The following is a 24,754-nucleotide window of genomic DNA, read 5'->3' as shown; positions in this document are numbered from 1 at the left end:
GTAGCAAACTGCCAGCATAAGCAGTGCTCGGCCCCCGCAGATAAACCCACCCTGCCTAGGATCGGTCTAGTTGGCCTGCCTCATCCCTCAGCCAGGCTTTACAGCCCACTGGATGAACTATGACCCCCCCTACCAGGACCCTTCAATCCTACCTCTGTCAAATCTCCATGGGCGGCATCTTGACAGAGCTCTGCCAAACTAGTTTATTTATTTACTCTGAGATTAAATATTTATTAGGGACAATTTGTACATGCCGATGAGGGGGCAGAAAGAGTTCACTGCCGTGGAACAGTGGATCCCCTCTTTCCAACCCTTCAGCACTTTGGGAACACAACAGTCTTGCAAAGTAGAGCCGGGCCCAGCAAGACCATTGGGCATGCATTTGAGATGAAGTTATGTCTGCTCTACTTTCTCTTTCACCCTGATCCAGTACATCTCAATCTCACTCTTTCTCTTGCTCTTTTGACTCATATCTCACTCTGTCAACCTTTAAAGTGGTAATTATGTTGGCTGCATGCAGGCTTTAATGTCTATGCCATTAGTTGGCTGTATTTTTATCCCCTAGTATTCACCCCAACAAGGCACTCTCATACAGACTTCTTCAAACTTTATGGACAATTACATGCCTTGGGGATTACTCTTAGTGAAGACATGGTGCGGCTGCACTGGTTGAGTAGCTATATGCGTAGCCCACCTACCGCCCAGACCTTTCAAGAGAAATGCCTGTCCTGGTGTGCAGTTTATGTGCTAATCATTTCTCTGACTGAAAGCATTATGAAGCAGATTAAATCAAATGCTATTTGCTAATTGCATTTGAGGAATTGTGTTATAAATATAGATACATTGTATATTATAAAAAAAACGTTTTGGGAAAAGTATTTTTGTGTCATTAATTCCATTACTGGGGTCTTTACATGAGTATTAAAACATTTTCAACTATATCCGGCCTCAGTGATTTAGGCTGCTGATGTAGAGCTGCAATGAAGTTGATTAATCTGCCAAATATTTTTCTTGATATGACAGTTATGTCCATCACAAATTCCAGTGTGTAATGTCTGAAAATGTACAAAACCCACATGTATTTGGTTTACTATAAAAGAGGAAAAAGATCAGCAGCCAGCTCTGAATTTGCAACCATAAAATATCTCATTTTTTAACATTTTTTTCCAAGATTTCTTTGGGCAACCAGTGCCTTTATTGTAGAGAACGAGCTCAAACTGGATAACAGAGCAGATGACAGGTGACAAATGGTCCTGGGCAGGAACTGAACCCGGATCCTCAGCTTGGAGGATCAAGCCCTAGTGCATGGGCCTCCAGCTATACCAGTTGAACCAAAACAGTTGTGCTAAAAACAGCTGACTAAAATCACTTATGTATTTTCCAATATGTAACATTTTTTGTTATTTGAGTGATCTATTCATTAAATAATCATTGTTTTTCTGCTAGCATGTAAGCCACTGTGTTCCTTAATTTTGAACTTGACTCTCAAATGATACATGTTTGTATGTTATTTAAAGGGTGGCTGTTACGGGAGGTGCGAGGCAACTGGATCAAGCAGCGTCGTTACTGGTTCGTGCTGAGCCAGGACTCCCTCGACTACTACAACGGACCAGAGAAAGGAGCTCGCAGACTGGGCACGCTGGTCCTCACCAACCTCTGCTCCGTCATCTGGCCAGACAAGCAGACATACAAGGAAACGGGTGAGAGGCACATGGTTGACTGATGCACAGCTGACTCAAACTTGTGTATACTAGACTAGAGGCCAATAAGACCTTTGTTAATTCCCCTATGCGTGTAAGTGACCAAAGACTTATGTAGTACATTTTCAGGGTTTTTCTTTTAAGTGATGCCTTGTGGTCCCCTTTTCCATAAGTGCTGTAATTCTGAGTAGGTTTGGGAAGCCCCAGCTGTGGCATACGTTTTGCCTACAAAACTCACGTCTCATATCCTCTCCTGGGATGAAAGCAACAAAGAAGAGACGCAGGGATGACTTGTCCTTTTTCTAGTTTCTGTATTACTCAAACATGTCGCCTTCTTCCAAATTCAAGGGGATTATGTCCTGCTGAATTCCCCAAACCACCTACACAATTTAACCCATTGCATTGTACAAACCTAGGCTCAAACATAGTTCTTACTTACTCACTATGCCAGGGGACTTTTCCAGATGGAAGTGCTCTTTCAATAGTGGCTTTGTCACAAGCTATCTTTAGTGTTTCACTACTGAATGACTTTATGTTCCTTCTACACCACTGAGCATGACATATTTACTTCCTCTGTGTTTTCTGGTTGTCACAATGAAATATTAGTTCCCTTTTTAAAGGTTCCATCATTGGCTTCACTGGTACTTAACAGCACAGGAATTGTAAGGGCAACAAGAAAGTGCTAATTTCCATACCACCATGTCATAATCTTGTGGGTTAAACCTTTAATTTTTGGGTTAAAGAAGAACCAAGACAAAGAAGGATGTAGTGCCAAGTCACGTAGCAGGAAAGTCTGATAACAGCCGTGGGGCTGCAGATCAGGCCACACTGACTGGGGTATGTCTAATACTTCCTTTCTTCAAGGAGGAAGCTCGCCTTTTTTCACTTTTATTTCAGGTTGTCTAAGAGGAGACTCACCGAGCGGTTTAACACCCTGTCCTCTCATCTGTAGAGTAACTGAGGTTGTTTGGTTTTGACGTTGACTGAGGTTTCTCTCAGGCTGACCCTTGATCCTCAGTAAAACCGAGAGAGGAAGTTATGGAAAGTGATTCACGCCAGATACGCAAAGTGTCCTATGCAGAGAACATTTCACCTTTTTTACAGTTGCAGTTTGAATTTCAAGTGGCAGGTCAGGGCGATATGGCAAAAATGTTCTACTTCATTTCATATCTCAATAAAAATATATTTCAGGATATAGCACAGTCAAAATAACATATTCCATATGAAATGACTACATGGTAAAGCCTATTATTGTTGGGTCTTGTGTGAGTAAAGTTGAAGTGAACAAATATCTAAATGTAAGCACTGTTTGTTTAAATATTGGGCTGATTAAGTGCGATGTGCAATATATGATTTCATCAAGATTACATTCTATTGAAAGCTGATCAATTATTATATTGCGTTATCCACTGGCCACAGTACCATTTATTTAAAATGCTTTTTTGTGTGTTTCTTTCAGGCCACTGGAGCATTACAGTATATGGGCGGAAGCACTGCTACAGGCTGTACACCAAGCATTTCAACGAGGCCGTGCACTGGGCATGTGCCATCCAGAAAACCATTGATACCAAAGCACCAGTGGAAACACCAACACAGCTCCTGATTCGAGACATCGAGGTGAGCCCACGCTCACACACAAACACACAAAAGCATATACACACATCTACCCCCCTCCCCCGTTACCATGGAATCCACACGGCCTCATTGGGCCAAAAGTCCAAAGTTTCCTCTGCTTGCCTCAACATTTTCAATGATCTCATCCTATTCCAGCACACATGGACAATACATACTATAAATACCTGAGGCAGAGAATTAGTGTAAAGAAAAATGTCTTTTTCAGTTACTGAGTGCTTTGAAAATTGAGATCTGTGGGATTTTTTTTTAAGGATGCACATTTGTTTTACTTTTTCATATGGAATGAGTAGGCATTTACATATTTTCGGACCATGGGCTGCTAAAAAACTGGAAACTGGAAAGCTGGAATTTTATTGACAGATGACTGTTCTTGCATCAGTCTGCCCCTGAGTTACAGCGAAGGGTAGTTTTGGCAAAAGAGGTGGAGGAGGGCTCAGCATGAAGCAGCAGGGCCAGATAAGCAGTCCTTTGCCTGGCCTCCTGTCTCTGTAATCTCCCAACGAGAGTGTCTAATCTCAAAGAGAGTGGTTAATCTGCTTGCCTCCGTCTGCCCCTGTCTGCTTCGCCACAAGGGGCCATGCTTACATTTTGGAGAAGTAGAGGAGGCCTGCTTTTAAAGAGCTCCTTTTTCATTGTTTCACATTTCCCTCCCTAAAGTCTCTTCTTCATTCTTCTCTCTCACATTTTCCCTGTCCCAGTTTGCTGCTTTCTCTTTTTCTCACTTTTACATACAGGCACACATTCTTATAGAGGTGAGGTATTTGCAAGCGTGACATGAGGACTGCTGCTTATCTTTAAAGCATAGATTTATGTTCCAGCCACAGACACAAGGGAAAGCCGGGGTTGCAGTGTTGGCTTTGGACATATAGCCGGAGGCCATGTGTCATATAGAGAAAGACCAGATTAGATGGCTGAACTGCTCTAAAAGTCTTCCACACATACCATTTTGAAAGGACAGATATAGTGTTAAGGTATGACCTTGACTGTAAATATCCATCACAGTTAACACGCATACATCTTAGCACAACTCAGACCATGTATAATTTAGTTGTCACCACATTTTCCTGTGCATTGAGGGATTAGTGGAATAGTGGTTCCGATAATCTATCTTAACTCCGGGTGTTTTAACAACCTGTTTTATCATCTGACTGCTTGTGTGTCTTGCTTCCACTGACCTACTTGTAACTTAAGCAATGTCGCTGTATCACCAGATTTGAGCACATTACTTTTGTGAGCATAATGTTATCATAACTGCAAAAAATTATTAACAAATCTGTGAAACAGTACCCACTTGTAATACACAACAATTATCTTTTGAAGGAAATGAGCTTGTTTTCTTTTTATGCTGAGTGAAAAAGTGATTTTTTAATTATAAAACTATTGCCAGCACCTGGCTAACTGACCTAAGCATAAAGACTATTTTGAAGCAGATACAGAAACTGGCACAGCAGCCCCGCGAAAGCTCACTTATTAACATGTATGTCTTGTTTTTGTCCACTCGTTACAAAATAAGGAAATATTCAACACAAATGATGGTTATGGCTAAACTATTTTTAGAAAAAACTGGCCAAGCAAAACTCAGAGACTCCAGGAAGTCACGTCCCCATTTCATGTCTTAGTATTAGCGTCATGCTAAGTAAGGCTACGTCTTCATATCTACTGGGCAGACTTGAAACTTGTTTCAATCCTCTCATATAGCTTTGGCAAGAAATAGACTATATGCATTTTACAAAATGTCCAACTGCTGCATATGTCTGGGAAACACCAAATGGGCCTAATGATGCATGTACAGTGTATGAATTTCATCTGGGCTGCTCTGATCTTCTGTATGTGATCCACACAGCAGCATCTCATTCCCACATTTGCACTAGTGTGCACCAAACACCATTGAAGAATGCGTCAACTTTGCCCCACTAAGGCGGGGGGAAAGCAGGCTTGTCTTGTAGCCAGAGAGAAACAGTGGCTGGTTTGAGGGGGTTGCAGAGGCAGGAGAGAGCCGGAGCAGTGGCAACGTTACTAATGAGCAACAGGTGCTAGAGGGCAGCAGCATGGAAGCCATCTGTACCGCTGGAAGGCATCCTATCCACATAGGCAGGGAAAGAGACAAACACACGCAACACTAAACCCATTGACACCAGTCGATAACATATAACCTTTCAGTCATGCTAGTTTGGTTTGCTGGGTCATCACTTGACCTTCCTGCTGCTTTGAAAGTTGCCAGAGCTGAATTGTGACCCTGGTCAAATCGACCCTGATCACCTTTCACAGACAAACACACATACTCAATCACCCCCTCGCTGACTTGCTTCCAGGTTGGCAGCAGGCATATTGAAGGCATATGAACTTGTGTTCTTTGCTGTGTGTTAGGATATTATTTTGACAATTTGTTATCACTTGTTTGCTCTAGGAGAATAAGTTCCACCCAGAGGTAGTGGAGCACATCTACCTGCACAATCCCATCCTGAAGTACACTCAGGGCCCCCTGTACGCTCCTCTGCTGCCCTTTCCCTACGGCAGCTTGGAGCACACATGTAAGTAGTTAACATGTTAACATCATGTATTATCATAGCAACAGTGTCTGAAGTTACAGGTAAAAATGATAAGAATAATAAACATAATTTGCAGAGACTACAAAGTGCTAATTTTAAATTGGATCTAGTAAGTGGGATTTACACTGCCTGAGTGTTTCTCGAGCTGTTGTCTTTACTATATTAACACTTATTTTATGCTTTCCAACTGAAACTGACCACTCAAGCCTGAGAACACACTGCTCAAGGACTTTATTGCTAATTGGAAGGAAGTGTTATCTCTGCTCTGTTAGAATTGCTCAGGGGTAGCATTTAACACAATGGGCTTTTTCTTGACTTGGCTGTGTTTAGTAAAATAAGTTCAAACCAAGGCACAACACAGAAAATGTTAGATATCTTGAAGAAGTAAAAGAATTGAGAAAAATAAATTGAAGCAATACAAAATTCTCCTGCTCATCCTCCTCTTTCCAGACCACAGCGGGAAAGGCTACGGCTCGGTACGTGAAGAGGCTGTGAAACTCTTTAACTGCCTGCAGCAGCTAGAGTCGGCACGGGAGCCGGTTCCCATCATCCAGGGCGTGTTGCAGACCTGCCTGGACCTACGACCTCTCCGAGACGAGGTCTACTGCCAGCTAGTGAAGCAGACCAGCTACACACCTGCTCCGTACACTGCTGCACACCTCCGCTACTGGCAGCTTCTCACCTGCATGAGCTGCACTTTCTTGCCTGGGCCCAACGTGCTCAAGTACCTGCGATTCCACCTCAAGAGGTAAGCAACACAAGAGGATAGTGAGTGAGTGAGTGAGTGAGTGAGTGAGTGAGTGAGTGAGTTGTCAGTGAGTGAGTGAAGTATATATATATATATATGTATATATATATATATATATGAATTTAATCAGGTGAAGTCCTTGTCACTGAATAGAGCTGCTCACAAAGTCTCCTTGTAATTCCGGATTGAAAATGTTCTTGTTTTTGCTGGCTTTCATTTGTAAACAGGACTTATGGAAGACAGGTGGAAAACACTACAGCACTCCTTCTGTTGACATAAAAGTAACTGAAATAACACCTAATTATGCAGTGTTTATTTTATACTAATTAATATGATTCGACATTAGAAGTGATCTAAGTCAAATGTGAACGGAAGATGCAGTCCCATGAGAAAAGCACATTAGACCAGGAGTCGGTTGTTGGTTATGAGGAAGGACGGGTTGAATGCTGAGAGATAAAAGTGAACTGGGAGGGTGCATTAGCAGGGAAAGCACGGGGTCTAGACGGCGAACAAAAAAGCAGGCGCCAGCACGGCAAACCACCAGCTTAGATATAGTTGCGTGATATGCCTTCACATTGTTAGCATGTTCCCCCAGACAGATCCAGTGTTTAAAGGCGGAATTTACAGGTCTGAATTAGCCCCTCTGTCAAGCATGTTAATCTAAGTTATTAGCAGTGCTAATCTCCTGCTCCAGATTTTCTGTCTAACGCCATACCATCAAACCACTAGTTTTCTATCTATATGTTTGTGCCGGGAGTCAGCCTATAGCTAACGGATCAGTTGCATGCAATGGCGGTTCATAATAACGCTGCTTGTGTGTTTTGATTCGTATTGCCATCGCTCTCACGCACTCTCTCACACACTGTGGATTTGTGCTGAGGCTGCAGCTGGGCAAAGCTCAAGCTGGAGCTGGGAAGTGGGCCCAGAAACCCTCCTCCACTCTCCTAGTGCCCTGAGAAACCCCCAGGGAATGTCTGCTGTCAGAGAGAAGAGGCCAGAAGAAAGAAAGCAGAGGAGGAGGGGTGGGGGGGAAGGAGGAAAAAGCAGAGAGGGGTGAAGACAGGAGAGGAAGGATCACACAGACTCAGTGGAACATTCCTAATTATGTTTCAGCAGGACAAATCCCACCCTGTGGCCATATAGTTATGAGAGAGAAAGACATTTGAGGGAATGAGAGGGCCTCTCTGTCTGGCAGAATATTTTTTGGCCCTCTTGCTCCCCTCTCTCTGTCCTCCGTTTTGTGTGTTTTGGAACGGCCGTCGTAGTATAATTGTTTCCTTCCTATTTTTCCTTTTGTTTACACAGGGCTGAGCTCATAACTGCATCAGGTTGTATTTCACACCTTTCACACTCAAAGTGTGTTAGACATCAGGCTCCAGTTCGAGTGTGTTGTCTGCTGGGTTTGTGTCCCCTCTTTTAAAACAACAACACACACACACACACACACACACACACACACACACACACACACACACACACACACACACACACACACACACACACACACACACACACACACACACACACACACACACACACTTACCTACCACTCCTGGACACTCCGCTGGGAGGAAGTGGCAGGTCACCCAGGTTCAGAGGAGCGGAAACACCTTTTCCTGTTTCATGCGTTACCCAAAGTCAAACATGTTTTCTTTGCCATTTTCCTTTTCTTTGAAGGATTGAGGGATGTTGAGCCTTTTAAGTCCCTAAGAGCTATAGTGAGAACATTTGTCATTCCTCGCCTCATTGACTTTCTAGCATTGCCAGCCCAAGGAAAATAAAGAACTTGGTTGAATCGAAAGGATGACGCAAAGTCCATAATCCTAGCATAACACTTTACAGACTTTGAATCACTGTTTACATCACGTGCATGAACAAGTTTTCCCTTTTAGCTGTTGAAAATTTTAATTTTGCTGGCAAATATCTACACATTTTAAATGGGCTTCCACACACGGCACGTATCCACCCATCTCACTGTCACTCTTTCTGCGCAGGATCCAGAGCCAGAACCCTGAGTCTGAGATGGATAACTATGCGTCATTCATCAGCGAGGCTCTGGAGAAGACCAAGTGTCGGGAGTGTGTGCCATCCTGGGAGGAGATCCAGATGCTGATGAGCCGACAGGAGATGCTGTGCACTGTGCACTATCCTGGCCCACTATCCTGCCAGCTCTACATAAGCTCACACACTACCGCTAATGAGGTTAGCGCACTTTCATCTGTATTCTTCTTTATAGCACCACTTCACAAACGTTCTAGCCTAATATTGAGTCTTGTGACATTATTAAATCATTACAAACACACAATGCATTTGCGTCTTCTGTTTATACTCTCAATATGTGAACCCTTTGTGTGTCCATCTTTTTCTTTCAACCCACTCCAATTCATCAGGTTGTTCGAAGGATGCAAGAGAAACTCGGCCTGCAGGACAGCAAAAACACGTTTGCACTGTACGAGCAGAATGCACTGTGGGAGCAGCCGGTTCCAGGCGGTGCTCTGATCGCAGACATCCTGACCAGGTTTGAAGAATAAATCTCAGTCTTCACCCTGTTAAATAGAACAGACAAACCCAGAGAGGAAGTCAGACACAATAAAAACCAAGCAGACAGACACGCTATCAAAACACCTTGTCTAAGTCTGGCAGGAATCTGAGCTATGTGTCACTTGTTAGATGAACGCAAACAGAGCTGTGGATTGTATATTTATCTTTGCTAGCCCAACTCCCATGCTGAACGTTATCCTGTATCCTTGATAACTGGTGACCTTGTCTGGTCTTGTTGGTCAAACATGACACCCTGCTGGGAAACTGGACTGGTGTCACTATTTCTGTCAGCGAAGCCAGCCAGCCGCTGGTTAGCCGAGGTGAAGCTGATGTAATTTGGTTGTGCAAGGCAGAGTCTCAAACTAAATGATAAGGCATCCAGCTGGAATTAAAAGGAACATGCTTTTTTAACATGTGTGGACATTTGCGTCCTCACATTGCTGAGGCACAGAGTAAACATGAAACTCGTCAAACTGCCAAGTTACTTAACAACAATATTGCACATTCAGCAGTGTCTTGTAACATATTAACATGGTTTTACATTTTTAGTATTCCATTTGGAAATTGTATATTTGTTCCCTTTCTAACTCCCTCTGTCCCCCTTCTCTGCAGCCTGTCGACCAAAGAGTCAGAGTCTAAAGCCCAATGGAAGCTATGTTTCAAGCTCTACTGCCTGTTGGATGCTGACAGCATATCAGTGGACAGCATTGAGTATCTCTTCCTCTTTGAGCAGGTAATGGAGCAGAACACAACTCCACAAAGGGCATAGTTCTCCTTTGAGAGTGTATTTGCTATGATTGGCCCTTTCCGTGCTGATAGTGAGATTTAATTTACATTCCTGCTGCGATTCATTCCTCTTTTTTCATTGGACTGTTATGTTTTTACATAACAATCATTAATGTCTTATGGGCTGTGATTGCGATAAAGCATAAAAAGCATGACTAAGAGCACTGGCTATGATGCAAAGTGGGCAAAAGGCAGCCAGCACTGGCTTCATTAGAACATTTTTCCTGAGGACTCCCATAAAAGAGTTATGGGAGAAAATAAAACAGGGTGGGGTAGCAAGGGATTGATGGCAGGAGTGAGGCTATTAATGACAAATTGTACCTTCTTTTCCTCCTTTTTTCTCTCGCCCTGTTTGTCCTTGCTATGGCCTTTTGCGCTGCAGTGCCATGAGATGGTGGTGCGTGGCCAGCTGCCAGCCTGTGAAGAGGACCTGCAGGTCTTGGCTTCATTGAGGCTTCAGTGTCTGATGGGTGACTTCAGCACACATGCCCCCTGCCCACCTCTGGATGAGCTTTTCCCAGGTCACGTACTAGAAGATCAGGTCCTCATGTCCCTCTCTGCACAACAGGCCCTGCCTCCTTGTCAGGTGGTGGATCAGGGCTGCCCCACGACGCAGCGCTTCCACACGGGCCTCCTGGCAGGGACACTGTGGAGCCACACGGCTACAGCAGCCCACAAGCAGAAGGTGGAGCAGGACATGCGTCTGCGAAGCCGGCTGAAGGAGGAGGCAGCGGCTGTCATGGCGTCCATCTTGGAGCGTTGGAAAGGCCTGGCTGGCTACAGCCACAGGGACAGTATCGCTGCCTACCTCACAATTGCACGCCAGTGGTCAGGCTTTGGATGCACTCTTTATGAAGTGGATTTTTATATTGTGAGTATTGTCGAGTCTGAGGTTCAGCTCTCTCAATGTTTGACAGTCACTTGACCTATTGAGGTAAATAAAAGGATAACTGTGAACTGTTCAGACATCTGCTTATCTCTTCCTCCCTCCAGAGTTCGACAGGGAGTTTTTCCCAGAAGTTGTGGCTGGGTGTAGCCGCTACATCCGTGTCTCTGTATCGACAGGGAGAGGCAGAGGCGCTGGAGTCCTTCCCTTATGGCCAGATCTGTTCCTACGGGGTATCTGATAGCAACACCTTCAAGATCACAGCTGGGGATCGGGATCTGATGTTTGAAACCACCAAGGTATAGTGACTCGCGCCAAAGGGGCCACCCTCATGTGTGAAAAGTGAAGCCAATGCAGAAGTGCCCTAGACCTGCATTTTCTCTACAGTATAGCCAGAGGCGACTCCACTGTTTGCCAAAGAAAGTCTGATTAGAATTCTTTGAGAAAATGACCTGACTTGATTTTAGTTATCACATCAGTAATCATTTTCCTAATGAGTTCATACTCTTTTTCAATAAATACCTTCTGATTGATGGATCACTATCAATGTGTTTTCTGGTTTAGTTGCTCCGTGTTTACATTTTAGAACTAAGAACTCAAACCTGAGATATTGAAACATCCAAAATGCCAAACTTGAGGCTTCAAAATCATAGTCCATAAACCAATGGGTGACGTCAAGTTCAATGCACGGACTTCTTACACTCTATCCAAAAGCACCGGGTTAAAGGCAGTAAAATGTTTCGTTATTCAAGCTGTGTTTCTACCAAGCTGAGAAACAATATATCTCCACTGCAAGGATTTAGTTTTTGTATGGTGCACGGCCAATTGGCCTTATCACCGTGCAGTGTTCTGCAGAGTAAGAGAAAGAAGCATGCTGTCTGCTCATGACACTCCCCTCCCTCCAGCTCTCTGACCCACTTTAAAAACACTCATTAATTTGGTCTAAATAGAGAGCACACAACCTGCCCCTGGTCTCCAGCCGACGCCAGCCACCAAAAGTCCAACTTCCTGGTATTAAATGGCAACTGGGGGGTGGGAGTTTTATTGCAGTGGTCAGATTAAAATATTAGGCAACCTTTCTCAGAAACATGGATGTTCTTCCAAACAGACTTTTTTTCAGTAGAGAACAAATCTTGCCTTTCACAGGGCAGATTTGCCCGCATCTTCCCACTCAGAACAAAAAATCCCTCTGTGATCTCTCATGGGCACAAAAGTGGCTTTTAGTTATTTATTGGATTCACAGGCGATTTGAAGCAGAGCCCAGTACGTCTCATATTTTTATGAAGGTAAGGCCTCATATTGCTCTCACATAAATGTACCATAAATTTGAGCTACTGGGAAGGGAAAAAAGCGAGTGAAATGGATTTGCAGCGGGTTATTATGGTTTGGCCTGGAGTAAAGGATGAGGGCGAGATTAGCTGCTCATTCATGGGTTACAGTTAAAGTTAAAAAGTAGGTGTAGGTTCAAACCCGGAGACTGTTTTAGTTGTGTTGTCACACACCATGTTTAGGCAAGCATTAGCAGGAGCAAAGTGAGGTTATTGGTCATGGTGGTTTGGTGGTCATGTCCACCAAGGTCAGGAAAACTGAGAGAGGGATGAACTCCTCTGCAGTGCCCTTTCTTTTGTCTGCAACAGCTGTATAATACAGTTTGTCAGTGATATAATGTCCACACACATGTAAGACTTTTTTTTCTGACCAAGGGTGTCTGTCTGTGTTCCCCAAAAGCTTCACCGAAAAAAAATCATCCTTGGCTTTTAGGAAACTTTTTTATTTATTTATTTTTCAAATGGATGACATCATCCGTCTCCACCCTCCTGTGACAGTGCCAGACAGACACTGAGACTGCCACTAATCTGACCTCTCTCTCTCCCTCCCTGTCACAGCTGACTGAGATCATGCAGCTGATGAATGCGTATTTCAGTGCCATCCGTCGCCAGCGAGGGAAGGGGGAAGATGCAGACTTCACCAAAACAGAAAGCACGGAGGTGGGCTTCTGTCACCTGGCCCCCACACGCACACCCACCCTCCTGGAGCTGCCCTCGCACCCAGTTTGAGAAGGACCCTTACCCGGACACCCATAACCACCCCACACTCCTCCTCCACGTGGCCCCTATGAGGCCCTGCCCAAGTCCTTTAGGACACCACGCCTCCTCCACTGGGAACGGCACGGCAGCCAAAACAAAGAGAGGGCTGTTTTCACTCCCCATCCGTGAAAATAAACCCTTGCTGAGCTTTCCAGCTGAAGGAGCTGGCCAATGGGAGGGAGGGAACGGGAAGGCAAGGGGGTTCTGTTTTGCAAGTGAGGCCAGAAACCCACAGAAACCAATGCGGTTGCTGATGAGCTGTCAAACACCCTCCACCCCATCCTGTCACGCAACCACCCCCCTGTTACCCTACATGGTGACACCCCACCCCCCTCGACAATGTGAGATGTTAGCGTGAGCCCCCGTGAGTTATGACATCAATAAACTGTGGTGCTCCCTCGTGAAGGTATGGCTGACAGTGAACTCGCTACGCCTTCGCTCTTCTTTCTTTCTTACTTTCGATGTGTGCCATATTTGTATTGCCTTTCCTAGAAAGCAGTCGTCCCTCATGCACTGCTGGAAAAGTGTTGAGAACATTGAGTGACACACACACGCCCTCCCACCTTGGCTCTAGCTATTTCATACACACTTTCTCTCTCACGTGCCCTTATGCTGAGACAGTCAGTTTTCATAAGGTCCCGGCTGGGTTTGCATTACCTGGAACTGTTGATGCAGTCAGCCATGTGAACTGGGAACTGGAAACAGATGTTGAACTCTGTAGCTAAGTCACTTGGGCTGCGATTGCCATATAGACTCTTACCCATGGGATTATCAGTGCGAGTCTCTGTATGTGTGTTTGATCAAGAAAACCATTTCCTGGATTTTACATTCGGGATCTGAGTTGATATTTTCCCACAGAAACCAAAGGTTTTGGAGCTGTTTGTACAGTGTTCCGACCAAATGCTCTCATGTGTCCCTTATTGTGCTGCTTGTCTTGGCTGTAATCCTCGACACGAAACTTGGTTAACACTTGACTGATTGAATAATTTTGCTCATGTCAGTTACTATCCTAATGCAGCTCTACTCTGCTGAAAATAACAGGTGCTTCTCTTTTTATTATGATCACAATGTATATATAATGGGAAAATCTAAACTTAGAGGACACACAAAACCCCCAGTCAGAGATCTGGATCATTTAACAAGTGATGCCATATTTACCTTGGAGTTCCCATCCGTCCCCTTCTATTTGAGCATAAACATTTTTAATCAGGCCATGGATGCTTCCTTAGTATTATTTATGCAAACTTTTTTTTACTGTTCTTTATGCTTAAATGCAGACCCAGATTTGTTTTGTAACCAAATGCCAAAACGTGCTTTTGGTTCAGCTCCTTACAGCAGATGTGTAAATCCTGTGTAGCTCCGTCTTTGTGTTCATTGTTGGAGTTTTCATACGAAGCCAAAGTTTTACCAGTCATGGGTTTGAGCATGGACCAAAGATGTTTTTTTTTTTTTAAATAAGCTTTTATAACAAGAAATGTTCCCAAAGCAGAAAGATCCCCCGATTTATATTTGACTGTTTTCACATTTATATTTGTTCTCTAAACTTGAATGTCAAACAGATATAGAGACATCCTGTTGTATGCATTGTACACCTTATTTTTAATTTAGTAATTCCCTTTTAAGAATCCGAGACCATAGATAGGCTTTGTAAATATCATTTTAGAGTTCTGTCTGAAACACAACCCCATGTGATAACCAGCCTCAAAAGGGAAATCTCCTCACCATGAAAGGCCTTGACGAGTCATTGCACGGTCAGCCCGTCTCCTGCGCAGAGGCAGGTCTTTGCTTTTTCTACTGCAGCTGCAGGCAGCTCTAAGCCACAAGTATGAAAATAAAACAAATCAATCTGCGGATGTTGATGCTTTGTATTAAGCTTGTTTGTATGCTGCATGGTACCTTTTTATGTAATGTGTGTATAGTTAAATGCACTATTGTTTGTTTTTAACTAACTTGGAAGTGCAATAAAAACTATAAATACTGTATGTAATTAATAAAACAGCACCATTTTACCATATCTAATGTTTGGTTCTGTTGTTCAGCTTGAGCCCTCATTTCCTTTTACATAAAAAAGTGCTTGCTTTAGCCTTGACTAGCAAAGCAGTGTAAGACTATTGTTTTCAGCCAGACATTTTATAAAAAGCCAGCAGCAGAGCTGAGAGCTGCCTCCCCAGAGTTATTCTGGTCAAAAACAATGGTCGGTCAGGCAATCGCTGCTAAGTGCCTTTACGTTCCCGTGTGGTAATGAGCCTTAACTGAGTGAGATGAACGACCACAAGTACACTGCAGCTCCAGGTGAGGAGAAAAGTGTTTCATCATTTTGTAGATAGAAAGCAAAAACAACCCGTAGAGGGGCCCTACTTTGCTCATTTTCAGGTTTATATTTGTATTTTGTGCCTCTGTGACAAGTTAACATGCTTAAAGTTCAGGACGTTTTTTATTTGTTTCTCATACTGCCTGTGCTGCAGCACCTCTCTTCACCCTCTGTCTGACACAGCCCGGTCTGCTCTGATTGGTTAGTGGGGTGGCTCATTTGTGACTGGCAGAGGTGGGCAGTAACTAAGTACATTTACTCAAGTACTGTACTGTACGTAAGTCAATTCTGAGATCCTTGTACTTTACATGTTATGTGACCTTTTACTTCTATTCCATTTCAATTCCGAGGTAACAGAGGTTACCTTTAATTACTTTAACAGTCTTGGGTTAATGGTGTGAAATATTTAACACTGAAATCTGACTTTATTTAGACCTGGAGTAAATTCACAAGCTACCCATCAGTATACAAAGTCATTGGGACTAGCTGCACCTTTACCAGCTTTGATAACACTTTAATGTATCAATAATTATAATCAAGACATATCATATATATTATTCAGAAATGGACCAATCTGCATAATGACTACTTTTACTTTCGGTAATTTAAGTATATTTTGTTGCTGATACTTCAGTACTTTTACTTGAGTAACATTTTGAATACAGGACTTTTACTCAAGTACAATATTTGAGTACTTCTTCTACCTCTGGTCAACTGCTTGGAGATGTTCTGCCCCTTAGCATGTCACACAAAATGTATTGGAGCTCTAGCCAATAGAAGTGCAAATGTTACACAGTGATGTTACTATGTAACAGAAGTAAACAAAGGAGTCCAATGGAGGTTTTTCCGGCAGTAGGGGGAAGGGGGCTGTCTGGGAGAGACATTTGATACTTTGCAGACCCTTTACATGCACTAAAGCCTACAGAACACACTACAGAAAAGGGAAACACCTAAAATCTCTTTAACATAAAACATTTCAAGTAGAACATAATAAATAATACAAAATGTGTTTATTAACCATTTCAAAACAGGTCCAATAAGCAAAGCAACATAAACAGTATATTCATTTAAGACAATACACAGAATGTCAGCGATCAGCTTAGAAGCATATATACAGGCATGGAGATGAAGGGTTAAAAGAAAATCCATTGTTGTACACTGTTCGTCTGAACTCGGCAAATGCTGTTAAAATGTCAAAGCCTTTCTAATATAGGGCATGTTTTATAACATTTTTGGCTCAAGCCCAACTTGACTCTACTTGGTTTTGTACAGCCGTAACAAAAGAGCAATGTGTGTCAGCAGCAGACAGGTGACGGCCCGATGACAGAAATATCTGGGATGCAAGAACCTGCATTACCCATCATGCAACAGATTCTGTCAGTCGTGCTGTCATTATTCAAGGCAATCATTTTGTGTGGGGCGGAGGTTTGACCGTAACTCAACTGCACAAAATACTGTATTCAGTATAAAAATAGACCAAAGCAAGGCAACACATGTTCTTGCAATGCTGAAAACCAAATAGGCTACAAGGCGGGAAATGTGAGTATAAGGAGAAAGGGAAAAACTATTAACAGACATTTATAGATTGCTTTATACAAAGACAAATCAATGTTTTCTGCACATATTTGTAAGAAAGGAGAATTGACTTTCACTTCCCTGGACTGCAAGGATTATTGTATTTTAACTGGATTTAACAATCTCCAGGATGTGATACAGCTCAGAAAAAGTGATTTGACTTTTTGACTAATATAATAACAGTGGCTGTTTCCACTCATCCATCAGTCTTGTTTACATTTTGAAACACAAACCTATTTAATGCTAGAACAAGCCAATAGATATTTGGTTCAAAGAAGCAGCTATGGCCAATACCTGTCTATCGTGGGACACTTATATGTAGGAGAAAATGTTTGAAAACTGAACAAATTAGAACAAATTATCTAATCATCTATGAGGACAGTATTTTATAGTTGAGATTCAAGACGAAGAGGGTCAGTTCACTGCTCTTGCGTGCCCCAGGAAATGTAATCAGGCCGCGTGGCTGCGGTGTACTCGTCTATCAGCTGCTGGACCACTTCCCGAGAGTTGTCCAACTCGTCAAAGTTATCCTTGAATATGTCCTCTTTGCGAAACTGCTCCAGGAAGGCTTCTCGCTTACGCAGTTTGTCGTACTGCCGGCACGTACGCTCAAACAGCTGTGGGACAGCAACACAGGAAATCAAAACCAAAACTTATACCTGGAAAGTTTCAGGAGCTTATTCTGACTTATCTAAACCATTGGTACTTTTGATTTATTTTTTACTTTTATGTAAAACTGAATGAAAATTGAAATATACGACTACATTTAAAAAGACAAAAGAAATTGTAAGAGCTTAATTATGGCTTTGAAATCAAACTGACAAAGGCTTTTTTTTATAAATGGTGTAAATCACAGGTTTCAACTTTTAACAGATCATGTTTTAAACCAAAAAAAGGGAAAAAAACATTTAAAGTTTCAAGGAATTTCACAGAATGACAATCCAAAACCTAATTTTTGTGGAATTCCCCTATAACTGCTGCTGTGGTCGCTCAGTTTTAGGACAATGCTGGCCCCAAATACTGACTCAGAGCAAACAGGTCTAGAGTGTATAAACACACACTGGAAGAGAATGCCACTGAACAGGCTGAGCACTTACGTTCGAGATGCTTGTGTGGTTGGCCATCATCAGGCCGCTGACTCGATGGGCAGAGGGCAGGTACGGGGACTTCCTGGACAAAGCCACCTGGATGCTGGCGGGGCCCCAGGGGATGAAGCTGGCCAGTTTACGCTCCCGGATCCTTTGGAGGCTTTTATGCACCTAGGGTAGTATGAAAAATGTAAATACTCCCAGAACTTGCTTAGCTATGTGGAATTGACAAGAATATATACATGCTAGGGCTGTACATAGCTTCTTTTTTCTTCACATTTCTAGCTTTGATTTATTAACTGCTAACCTGAATCATTATGTAGGCTGTGCGTCTGTACCTGTGTGGGGTCGACCTCGCCCTGGATGATGTTGAGGATGGCGATGTAGCAGTGGCTCAGCTGCTTCTCTCTTCCTGTGGACACCATGACGTTCTTGGGTTGCAGAAGCCTCCTCATCACATCCAGCACTGTGGTTTTCCTCACACTAGCAACCTGAAGCACAGTGCATTAACGGATTTAAGGACATTTAGCATTTCATATTTTGACTGTTAGCGTGTTTTCTAATGTCATTTAATGCTTGCCCCGATCTACACTCACCGACTGGTCAGTAGTTAGAGGTGTGTAGCCAGTCATGAGGAAGTGGAGGCGGGGCGTGGGGATGAGGGATGCGATCAGGCCAATAAGGTCGTTGTTCATGTAGCCCGGGTAGCGCAGGGTGGTTGTGCTTGCAGACATGATGGTGGAAACCTGTGTGTGAAGAGTTTATTACACACACAGCTTTAAATAGAATCTACATTGGAAGATGTTACAAATTAATGAGTTGGAGCTAGGCATATCACATTCATTTATTCATTCTTGAATTGACCCTAAGCTTAAGTGATTTCCTTTCCAAAATTGACTAGTCCTAAAAGGAGATCAGCCTTAATTATATCTAAATATGGCTCCTGTCGAGCACGTTGATATACCATTAGGAAAAAGCAGCCATGTGCAACTCATTTCCAAGAAGGCAGAAATCCAGTCTGACGTGCAACGGACTCGTCGAACTAGTTTGTGAATCTTTTAATTTTTTAAGCGACAGGCGTCTGGTACAGCCTGTCTCGCTGTTTGGCCTTTGTTTGAATACAGCCAGGTAGTCTAGAAGTATAACTAAAACCTGCTGACTAAACAACTGAGAGTGACGCCTCTCACTCACCAGCTGATTGATCTGGGAGAAGGACGGGTTCTGGATGTGCAGCCTGTCTGTGGCGATGCGATTCAGAGCCGTGTTATCCAACACCACCTGATTGACGACACACGGAGAAATGAAGAGAAAACAGTGGAGAGATTCCCTCCAACACAACAACACAGCCAAGGTCAACACACTGCCAGGATGTTAGAAAGAGTAAGACGTTAAGGAGCGTTAAGGAGCAGCACAGTGTACTGTTGTTGCCGGCAAAGCCGAACATAAAAGACACACTGTACGTCTGCAACAGGGGGACGGATTCTGAGGCAGATTCTATTAACTCTCTGGCTAATTTGATCTCCGTGAGGACCTTATGCAAGACCCCGCAGGAAGTAGGTATTAGAGAGGAAACACCATTAAACTGTTAGAGCATCTCAGACTAATACAATCAACAATTTGGGACTGGGGTTTATTAAGTTTGATTGCTGGCTGCAGTTCCCTTCTTTATTAGTGTGCTGCACTGGTCCAAAACGTGAGAGTTTAAACAAAAATGAGGGGGAACATTAGACGCCTTTGTCATGTAGTTTTAGAAATGATGTCAGCTGCTTTGGAGTTGGACTAAAGGAAATGTAGGTTAAAGTGTATATTAATATTAGTCAATTCATAATCCCTGAAAACTAAAGCAACACACTGAGAGGGGGAAGTCATAATCCGTCTCCATATTAGTGATTTCTTTTTGGGGTGTAGTCTTTTAAATCACTTGAAAACAACATTAAAAGCAGCAAAAATGAGTCCAGTTTACTATGTTTTTCCATTATGAAATGATGGCATTGGAAATGTATTCATGTAAAATGTAATTTGTCTTTGATGTCTTTACAGCTTGCTGCTTTTTGACCTTTCAACATTTACGTCAGAACACACAAGGCCAAATGTATTTAACAGTCTGACATCACATCGTAATTTTTCTGGCACTTTGTTTTTGTCAAATTATTTTGTGTTTCCTGTTTCAGCTCATTGCTAGTGGAACCGTTTGGTCGTTTCAAACGGTGACACAATTACAAGCTTACCGGGGCTTGTAAAAAAATGTGTTGTGAGGTTATTAGATCCATGGCAGCGTTTTAAAGCAAACAGCGCAATGGGATTAATCAACATTCATTCAGTAGTGCCGCTGCTCACCACGCAGTCTGCGTTCTGGGTGAGCCTCTTCAGCGTGAGCAGCGAGTTGTATGGCTGAACGACCACATCGCTCATCTCGTCCTGGTTAGGGAAAACAGAGTAAGTCTGCACCAGCTTCTTTGGGTACCTGGGGATCAGAAAATATAGATTTCTCACACACTAAAAAGAAAAATGTTTTGGCGAGTGAAAATGTTTCTCTGTGTGTGTTTGCTGACCTGTCGTTGAGTTTCTCCAGCAGATAGGACCCCAGCCCAGATCCTGTCCCCCCAGCAATGGAGTGACACAGGACAAACCCCTGCAGGGACAAAGAGTTACTCATTACTCGCAGTTGCTGCTACAGCATGTGCCACGTGTGTGTAAGGCTTACTGTAAACTCTACTGATGCAGAAAACCCAAATGTGTGTGGGTGAGCAAATGCCTCTTTTCCTCGGCAGTTATATAAATGGGAGTGCAGCCCCACCTCACAAATAGGCTCCCTCACCCCCCCAACACCGCCCTGTAATACCTGCCTTCCAACACTCGCCCGGCTATTATCACCAGACGCTCTACACGCCACACCCTGCCAACACACACACGCTCACAGCAGCTCGGCCCACCTTCTTATCCTATGCACACATGAGTGCACACACTAAATAATGATGTGGGGTCATAATGTGAATGAGTTACAGAAATTGCAGACCTTAGAGGGGAAATGCGAGTGTTATTTTATGAGAGGCTGGCTGCTGAAAAAAAAAACGAGCTAGAAATAATAGTGAGGCGTGGCTGAGGCTGTGCTAGCTTTAAGATGACAGGAACCATTTGAACATAGTTTTAAACAAGTCATTCATTTCTATTTTGCCACAACGAAGATTTAAGAGCCTGACTGAAAGACTACAAAGTATTAGACAGTACATATTAGTGTTCTCTGATAATATTCAGATAAAATATCAGTGGTGTGTCTAGATAACGTCACTTCTGGCCAAAATTACGGCCCCACTCACTTTCTAGCAAAAAATATTCGTTAGAGCGGAGCAGAAAATTAGACTTTCTTCTGTCTTAGAGCTGCTGTGTGATATATTGTACCTCATACAACAAATAAATCCCGAGTTAAGGTTTCTTTACTACCTCTACAGAAAAAAGGATAGTAAAAGAAAATATCTAATTCAGAAATCTCAGTTTCAGTGTAAGCCTGCTGCATGCCACTCCTCCAACAGCAGACTGACCAGACATCGATACCGTTTTATTTGGAGCTCCATTAAAAACAAAGCTGTCTCTGCTGTCTGATGGTCTATTTGACATGATTTTCATATTTTTTGAGTAATTGTACCGTTTCTGACAAACAGAAATATGGTTTTCTTGCATCAGTTTAAAATGTTACGGGTAAAATTGGCATTTGTGTATGGCTGTTACCCGGTTAAACAAAACCCTGATAGATGAATCCCTGAACACGCCAAATGGGAAGGGCAGGCGCCACCTGAGCTTCACTGGTAAAATGTCACTGAAAGAGGCAGTAAACCACAAAGAGAAGTGTCTTTCTCTGTCTAGGATTTAGGGGCCTTTTTACATGTCTGTCTCCAGGGTCCTGTTGTCTCATAATGTGTTTTATTCAGACCAATTCCTGCCATTTCTAAAGGCTTCATCAGACTCTGGCTCCATATGTGCTTCTGTTTTATTCAGATGACTTTTAACTATCAGTTATTGTTGATTTTGTAGAAGTAAACTCATCAGAATAAAAGAGAACTGCATATGGAGAGTGTGTGACATATTTCTCCAACTTTCATTTCTACTTCTTGTGTATTTTAACAGTATGAACTGAAGCTCACCGTACTTCCTTCAAACTACAAATACTGTAAATATTTTTGTGCATATTTGAGGTTTGGCCTTCAGTTAACAGTTTCAGTTGAAATAACACACCACAGTATCAAGTTACTTTTAAATCAGTGTTAAGATGCAATACAGCCACAGCCCTGATCCCAACCCCCCAGGGACAGTGTGTATGTGATAAACAGTAGACTTGCCTCCAGACTGTCACTGCCATCTGCCTCCCGGTCGATGATGTCAAAGATGTCTTCTTGGATTTTTTTGCCCTAGACAGAAAGAAAAAACACAAGTGGAACTTTAGATCGGGTTTTATTTCTAAAGGTTAAAGAATCAAACGGTTTTTTTTGTGATTACCTGTGAATATCCACTAGCCCAGTTGTTCCCAGCACCTCCACCATGCTCAGAGAGGTAGATGTTCTCTGGGTTGTAAAGGTTTGCGTACGGAGAGTTGAGGATGGAGTGGATCACCCTCGGCTCCAGATCCAGGAGAACTGCCCGGGGGATGTAGTGCTCATCGTCAGCCTGGGGAGTTTTATGAAGAAACAGGAGTTAGCTAGTGATATAGTTTCCATGTCCTGCGTTTGCCTGCAGGAACAAGGTTTTAATGCAACTACTCCATCTAGTGGTAAATAATGTTGTTGCAGCGGAAGAAATAAATCAACCCACATACAAATGAAGTATTGAGAAAAACAAGACAATAAGCAATCCCAAACAGAAATAAATAAACTAAAAAATATAAACAAATAAAGACAGGAGTGTATGAGATTAAGTTCGGTTGGAAATAAACTGTTCTATTTCCTGTATTAAAAAAATATATTTATAGAAAATGCATTAAAGTCTTCATAGCGATGATCATAGCAACCAAATATGACAATTACAGTGGGGTAATGTATTGAAGTACTCAAGTACTGCAGTTAAGTAAGATTTGAGGTACTTGTACTTTACTTAAATATTGCCACTTTATGCTACTTTATTTTTCTACCTCTAGTTACTGGTAACTTTACATATTCACATTATAAAATATTACAAAACGTATATAAACTAATACAAAAAACTATGAAATGCAATTATAGGTTAAGATATGGAACACTAGTTTAAGAATTAATTAAAGTAGGTCCACCTAATGATAAACACATTAATGCATGACTAATAACAATCCAGTGAATTAATTTGTATACAACTAAAATGATACATGATGCACAAAAAGGACTTTTACGTAAAACAATCTGAGTTCTTCTCCCACTTCTGGATACTTGTATTGTAAAAAGCAACATCTTAAAACATTGCAATATATTCCCCAAAAACGAATATTTAAGGGGAGGATTGTTCAAGGATGTAATTCACAGAAAGAGCAATTACATAAGTGGATCAAATTAATTGAATTTAAGTAGTGGTAGTCACCTGATAGAAGAAAACATCCTTCCTGTCCGTCCCTTCAGTTGCAAACTCCTCCACAATCCCTTCTGGACTGATGCCATGCTCTGCACACAGCTGCTTCCAAAACTCAAACCCGACTGCAACACAGAGAGCAGCATATTAGCTAAACAGTAATGTCATGTCACTTTTATTAACTGATTACAAGTGTATTAGACACACGGAACACCATCAACCAGAACCTGCATAGTTTCACAAATGACACTAGACAGGTAACCATAGCTAGTTAACGATCACTTTTATTATAATACATGTAGACCCCTTTAGCCAAAATTCAGCTAGTATAGGTTATACGTTTACTGTTTAATGTTACGTTAAAATGCAAGATAGATTACTAGATACTTAGATAACGCCATTACACCATAGATCATCCTAGCTAGCTAACTTAAATGTTGGACATTGGCTAACGATATAAGCATGATAACACAGCAATCTTACAAAATCATCATCTTTAACATACTTTGATTTCCACATTGTCCAAGCTGGAGAGTTATGATTTCCCGAGGCATATTTTTGGTCTTATTTAGCTAGCCTGTTTATCTGTCTGCTAGCTAAATATTACAAGAAAAGCAGACTGCTGCTGAAAACGCTTCACCACAACCAGCCCGCCGCTTCCCGCTTGGTGCTGATGTGACGCTGCAGCGGACTTCTTCTGCTGTTTAATGGCGGGTTGCAAACCCCTGCCTCCTGCCGCCTACTGTATCGGAGCGTGTGGAGTCATAAAACACAGACACATTTAATGGAAAAAATCCGGGCAACACATACAGAATTTCTACTTTCACAAGCCGAACTCAAAGGAATAACACGAAAAAAGGCTCCTCTTCTGGTTCTAGTTTGCTGCCTGTACGTTAATTTGATATTTTTATTTTGAAAGTCTTTGCAGGAAGTATCATTGTGTTTCTATCTTGTTGTTCGATATATACGCACACATCAAGAGGCATAAATAAGGCACAAAAGTCAATATATACAAATTAACCGTCAAATTAACAGTCAACTATAGTGCCAAGCCTAACCATGTCAAAAAAATAAATGTTTCATAGAATTCATTTTTTTTAAATCAGAGCTCTGCTGAATTACCAAGTCACAGCTTTGCTGACTTTCAGTTAAAGTGAAAGTAAAGTATCATCATTTTACTGCAAAAAAAAATTGCCACCTGGATTCTAAACAAAATAATATATAAGTATATATATATATATACCTATATATTATTTTGTTTAGAATCCAGGTGGCAATTTTTTATATATATATATATATATATATATATATATATACTTTTG

The 24,754-nt window shown here is 42.2% G+C and overlaps 2 protein-coding genes across 2 annotated transcripts in view; one reads left to right on the top strand and one right to left on the bottom strand.

The window, feature by feature from the left end:
• plekhh3 (pleckstrin homology, MyTH4 and FERM domain containing H3) overlaps nt 1–14,946 on the top strand; it is a 30,499-nt gene extending 15,553 nt beyond the window's left edge. The window contains exons 4-13 of the mRNA XM_063904531.1: nt 1,518–1,700; nt 3,160–3,317; nt 5,743–5,866; nt 6,335–6,632; nt 8,627–8,834; nt 9,023–9,150; nt 9,786–9,906; nt 10,342–10,830; nt 10,953–11,144; nt 12,732–14,946. Coding sequence (XP_063760601.1) covers nt 1,518–1,700; nt 3,160–3,317; nt 5,743–5,866; nt 6,335–6,632; nt 8,627–8,834; nt 9,023–9,150; nt 9,786–9,906; nt 10,342–10,830; nt 10,953–11,144; nt 12,732–12,902 — 2,072 coding nt within the window. The 3' untranslated portion in view covers nt 12,903–14,946. The remainder of the gene's footprint in view (nt 1–1,517; nt 1,701–3,159; nt 3,318–5,742; nt 5,867–6,334; nt 6,633–8,626; nt 8,835–9,022; nt 9,151–9,785; nt 9,907–10,341; nt 10,831–10,952; nt 11,145–12,731) is intronic.
• Nucleotides 14,947–16,236: 1,290 nt separating this feature from the next.
• On the bottom strand, nt 16,237–24,264 carry tubg1 (tubulin, gamma 1). Its single transcript, XM_063904789.1, has 11 exons — nt 23,938–24,264; nt 23,445–23,557; nt 22,398–22,565; nt 22,241–22,309; nt 20,459–20,538; nt 20,244–20,370; nt 19,098–19,184; nt 18,503–18,652; nt 18,245–18,397; nt 17,916–18,077; nt 16,237–17,435 (listed from the first exon to the last, which is right to left on the bottom strand). The coding sequence occupies exons 1-11, from the start codon at nt 23,984–23,986 to the stop codon at nt 17,238–17,240; spliced, it is 1,356 nt and encodes a 451-aa protein (XP_063760859.1). The 5' UTR covers nt 23,987–24,264; the 3' UTR covers nt 16,237–17,237.
• Between the last annotated feature and the right edge of the window lie 490 nt (nt 24,265–24,754).

This window comes from Eleginops maclovinus, chromosome 16, assembly GCF_036324505.1.
Source record: "Eleginops maclovinus isolate JMC-PN-2008 ecotype Puerto Natales chromosome 16, JC_Emac_rtc_rv5, whole genome shotgun sequence".
NCBI lineage: Eukaryota > Metazoa > Chordata > Actinopteri > Perciformes > Eleginopidae > Eleginops > Eleginops maclovinus.
The sequence above is the reverse complement of the archived record's forward strand: the minus strand, read 5'-3'. Positions and strand labels throughout refer to the sequence as shown.

Bases quoted from the DNA above. Each gene is read 5' to 3' on its own strand.
- tubg1 (XM_063904789.1), bottom strand. From the start codon at position 23,986: ATGCCTCGGGAAATCATAACTCTCCAGCTTGGACAATGTGGAAATCAA. The intron at 20,371-20,458 runs GTCAGCAAACAC...TCTGATCCCCAG, and splicing joins CTGGAGAAACTCAACGACAG to GTACCCAAAGAAGCTGGTGC. The intron at 18,078-18,244 runs GTACAGACGCAC...ATACTACCCTAG, and splicing joins GCGAGGTCGACCCCACACAG to GTGCATAAAAGCCTCCAAAG.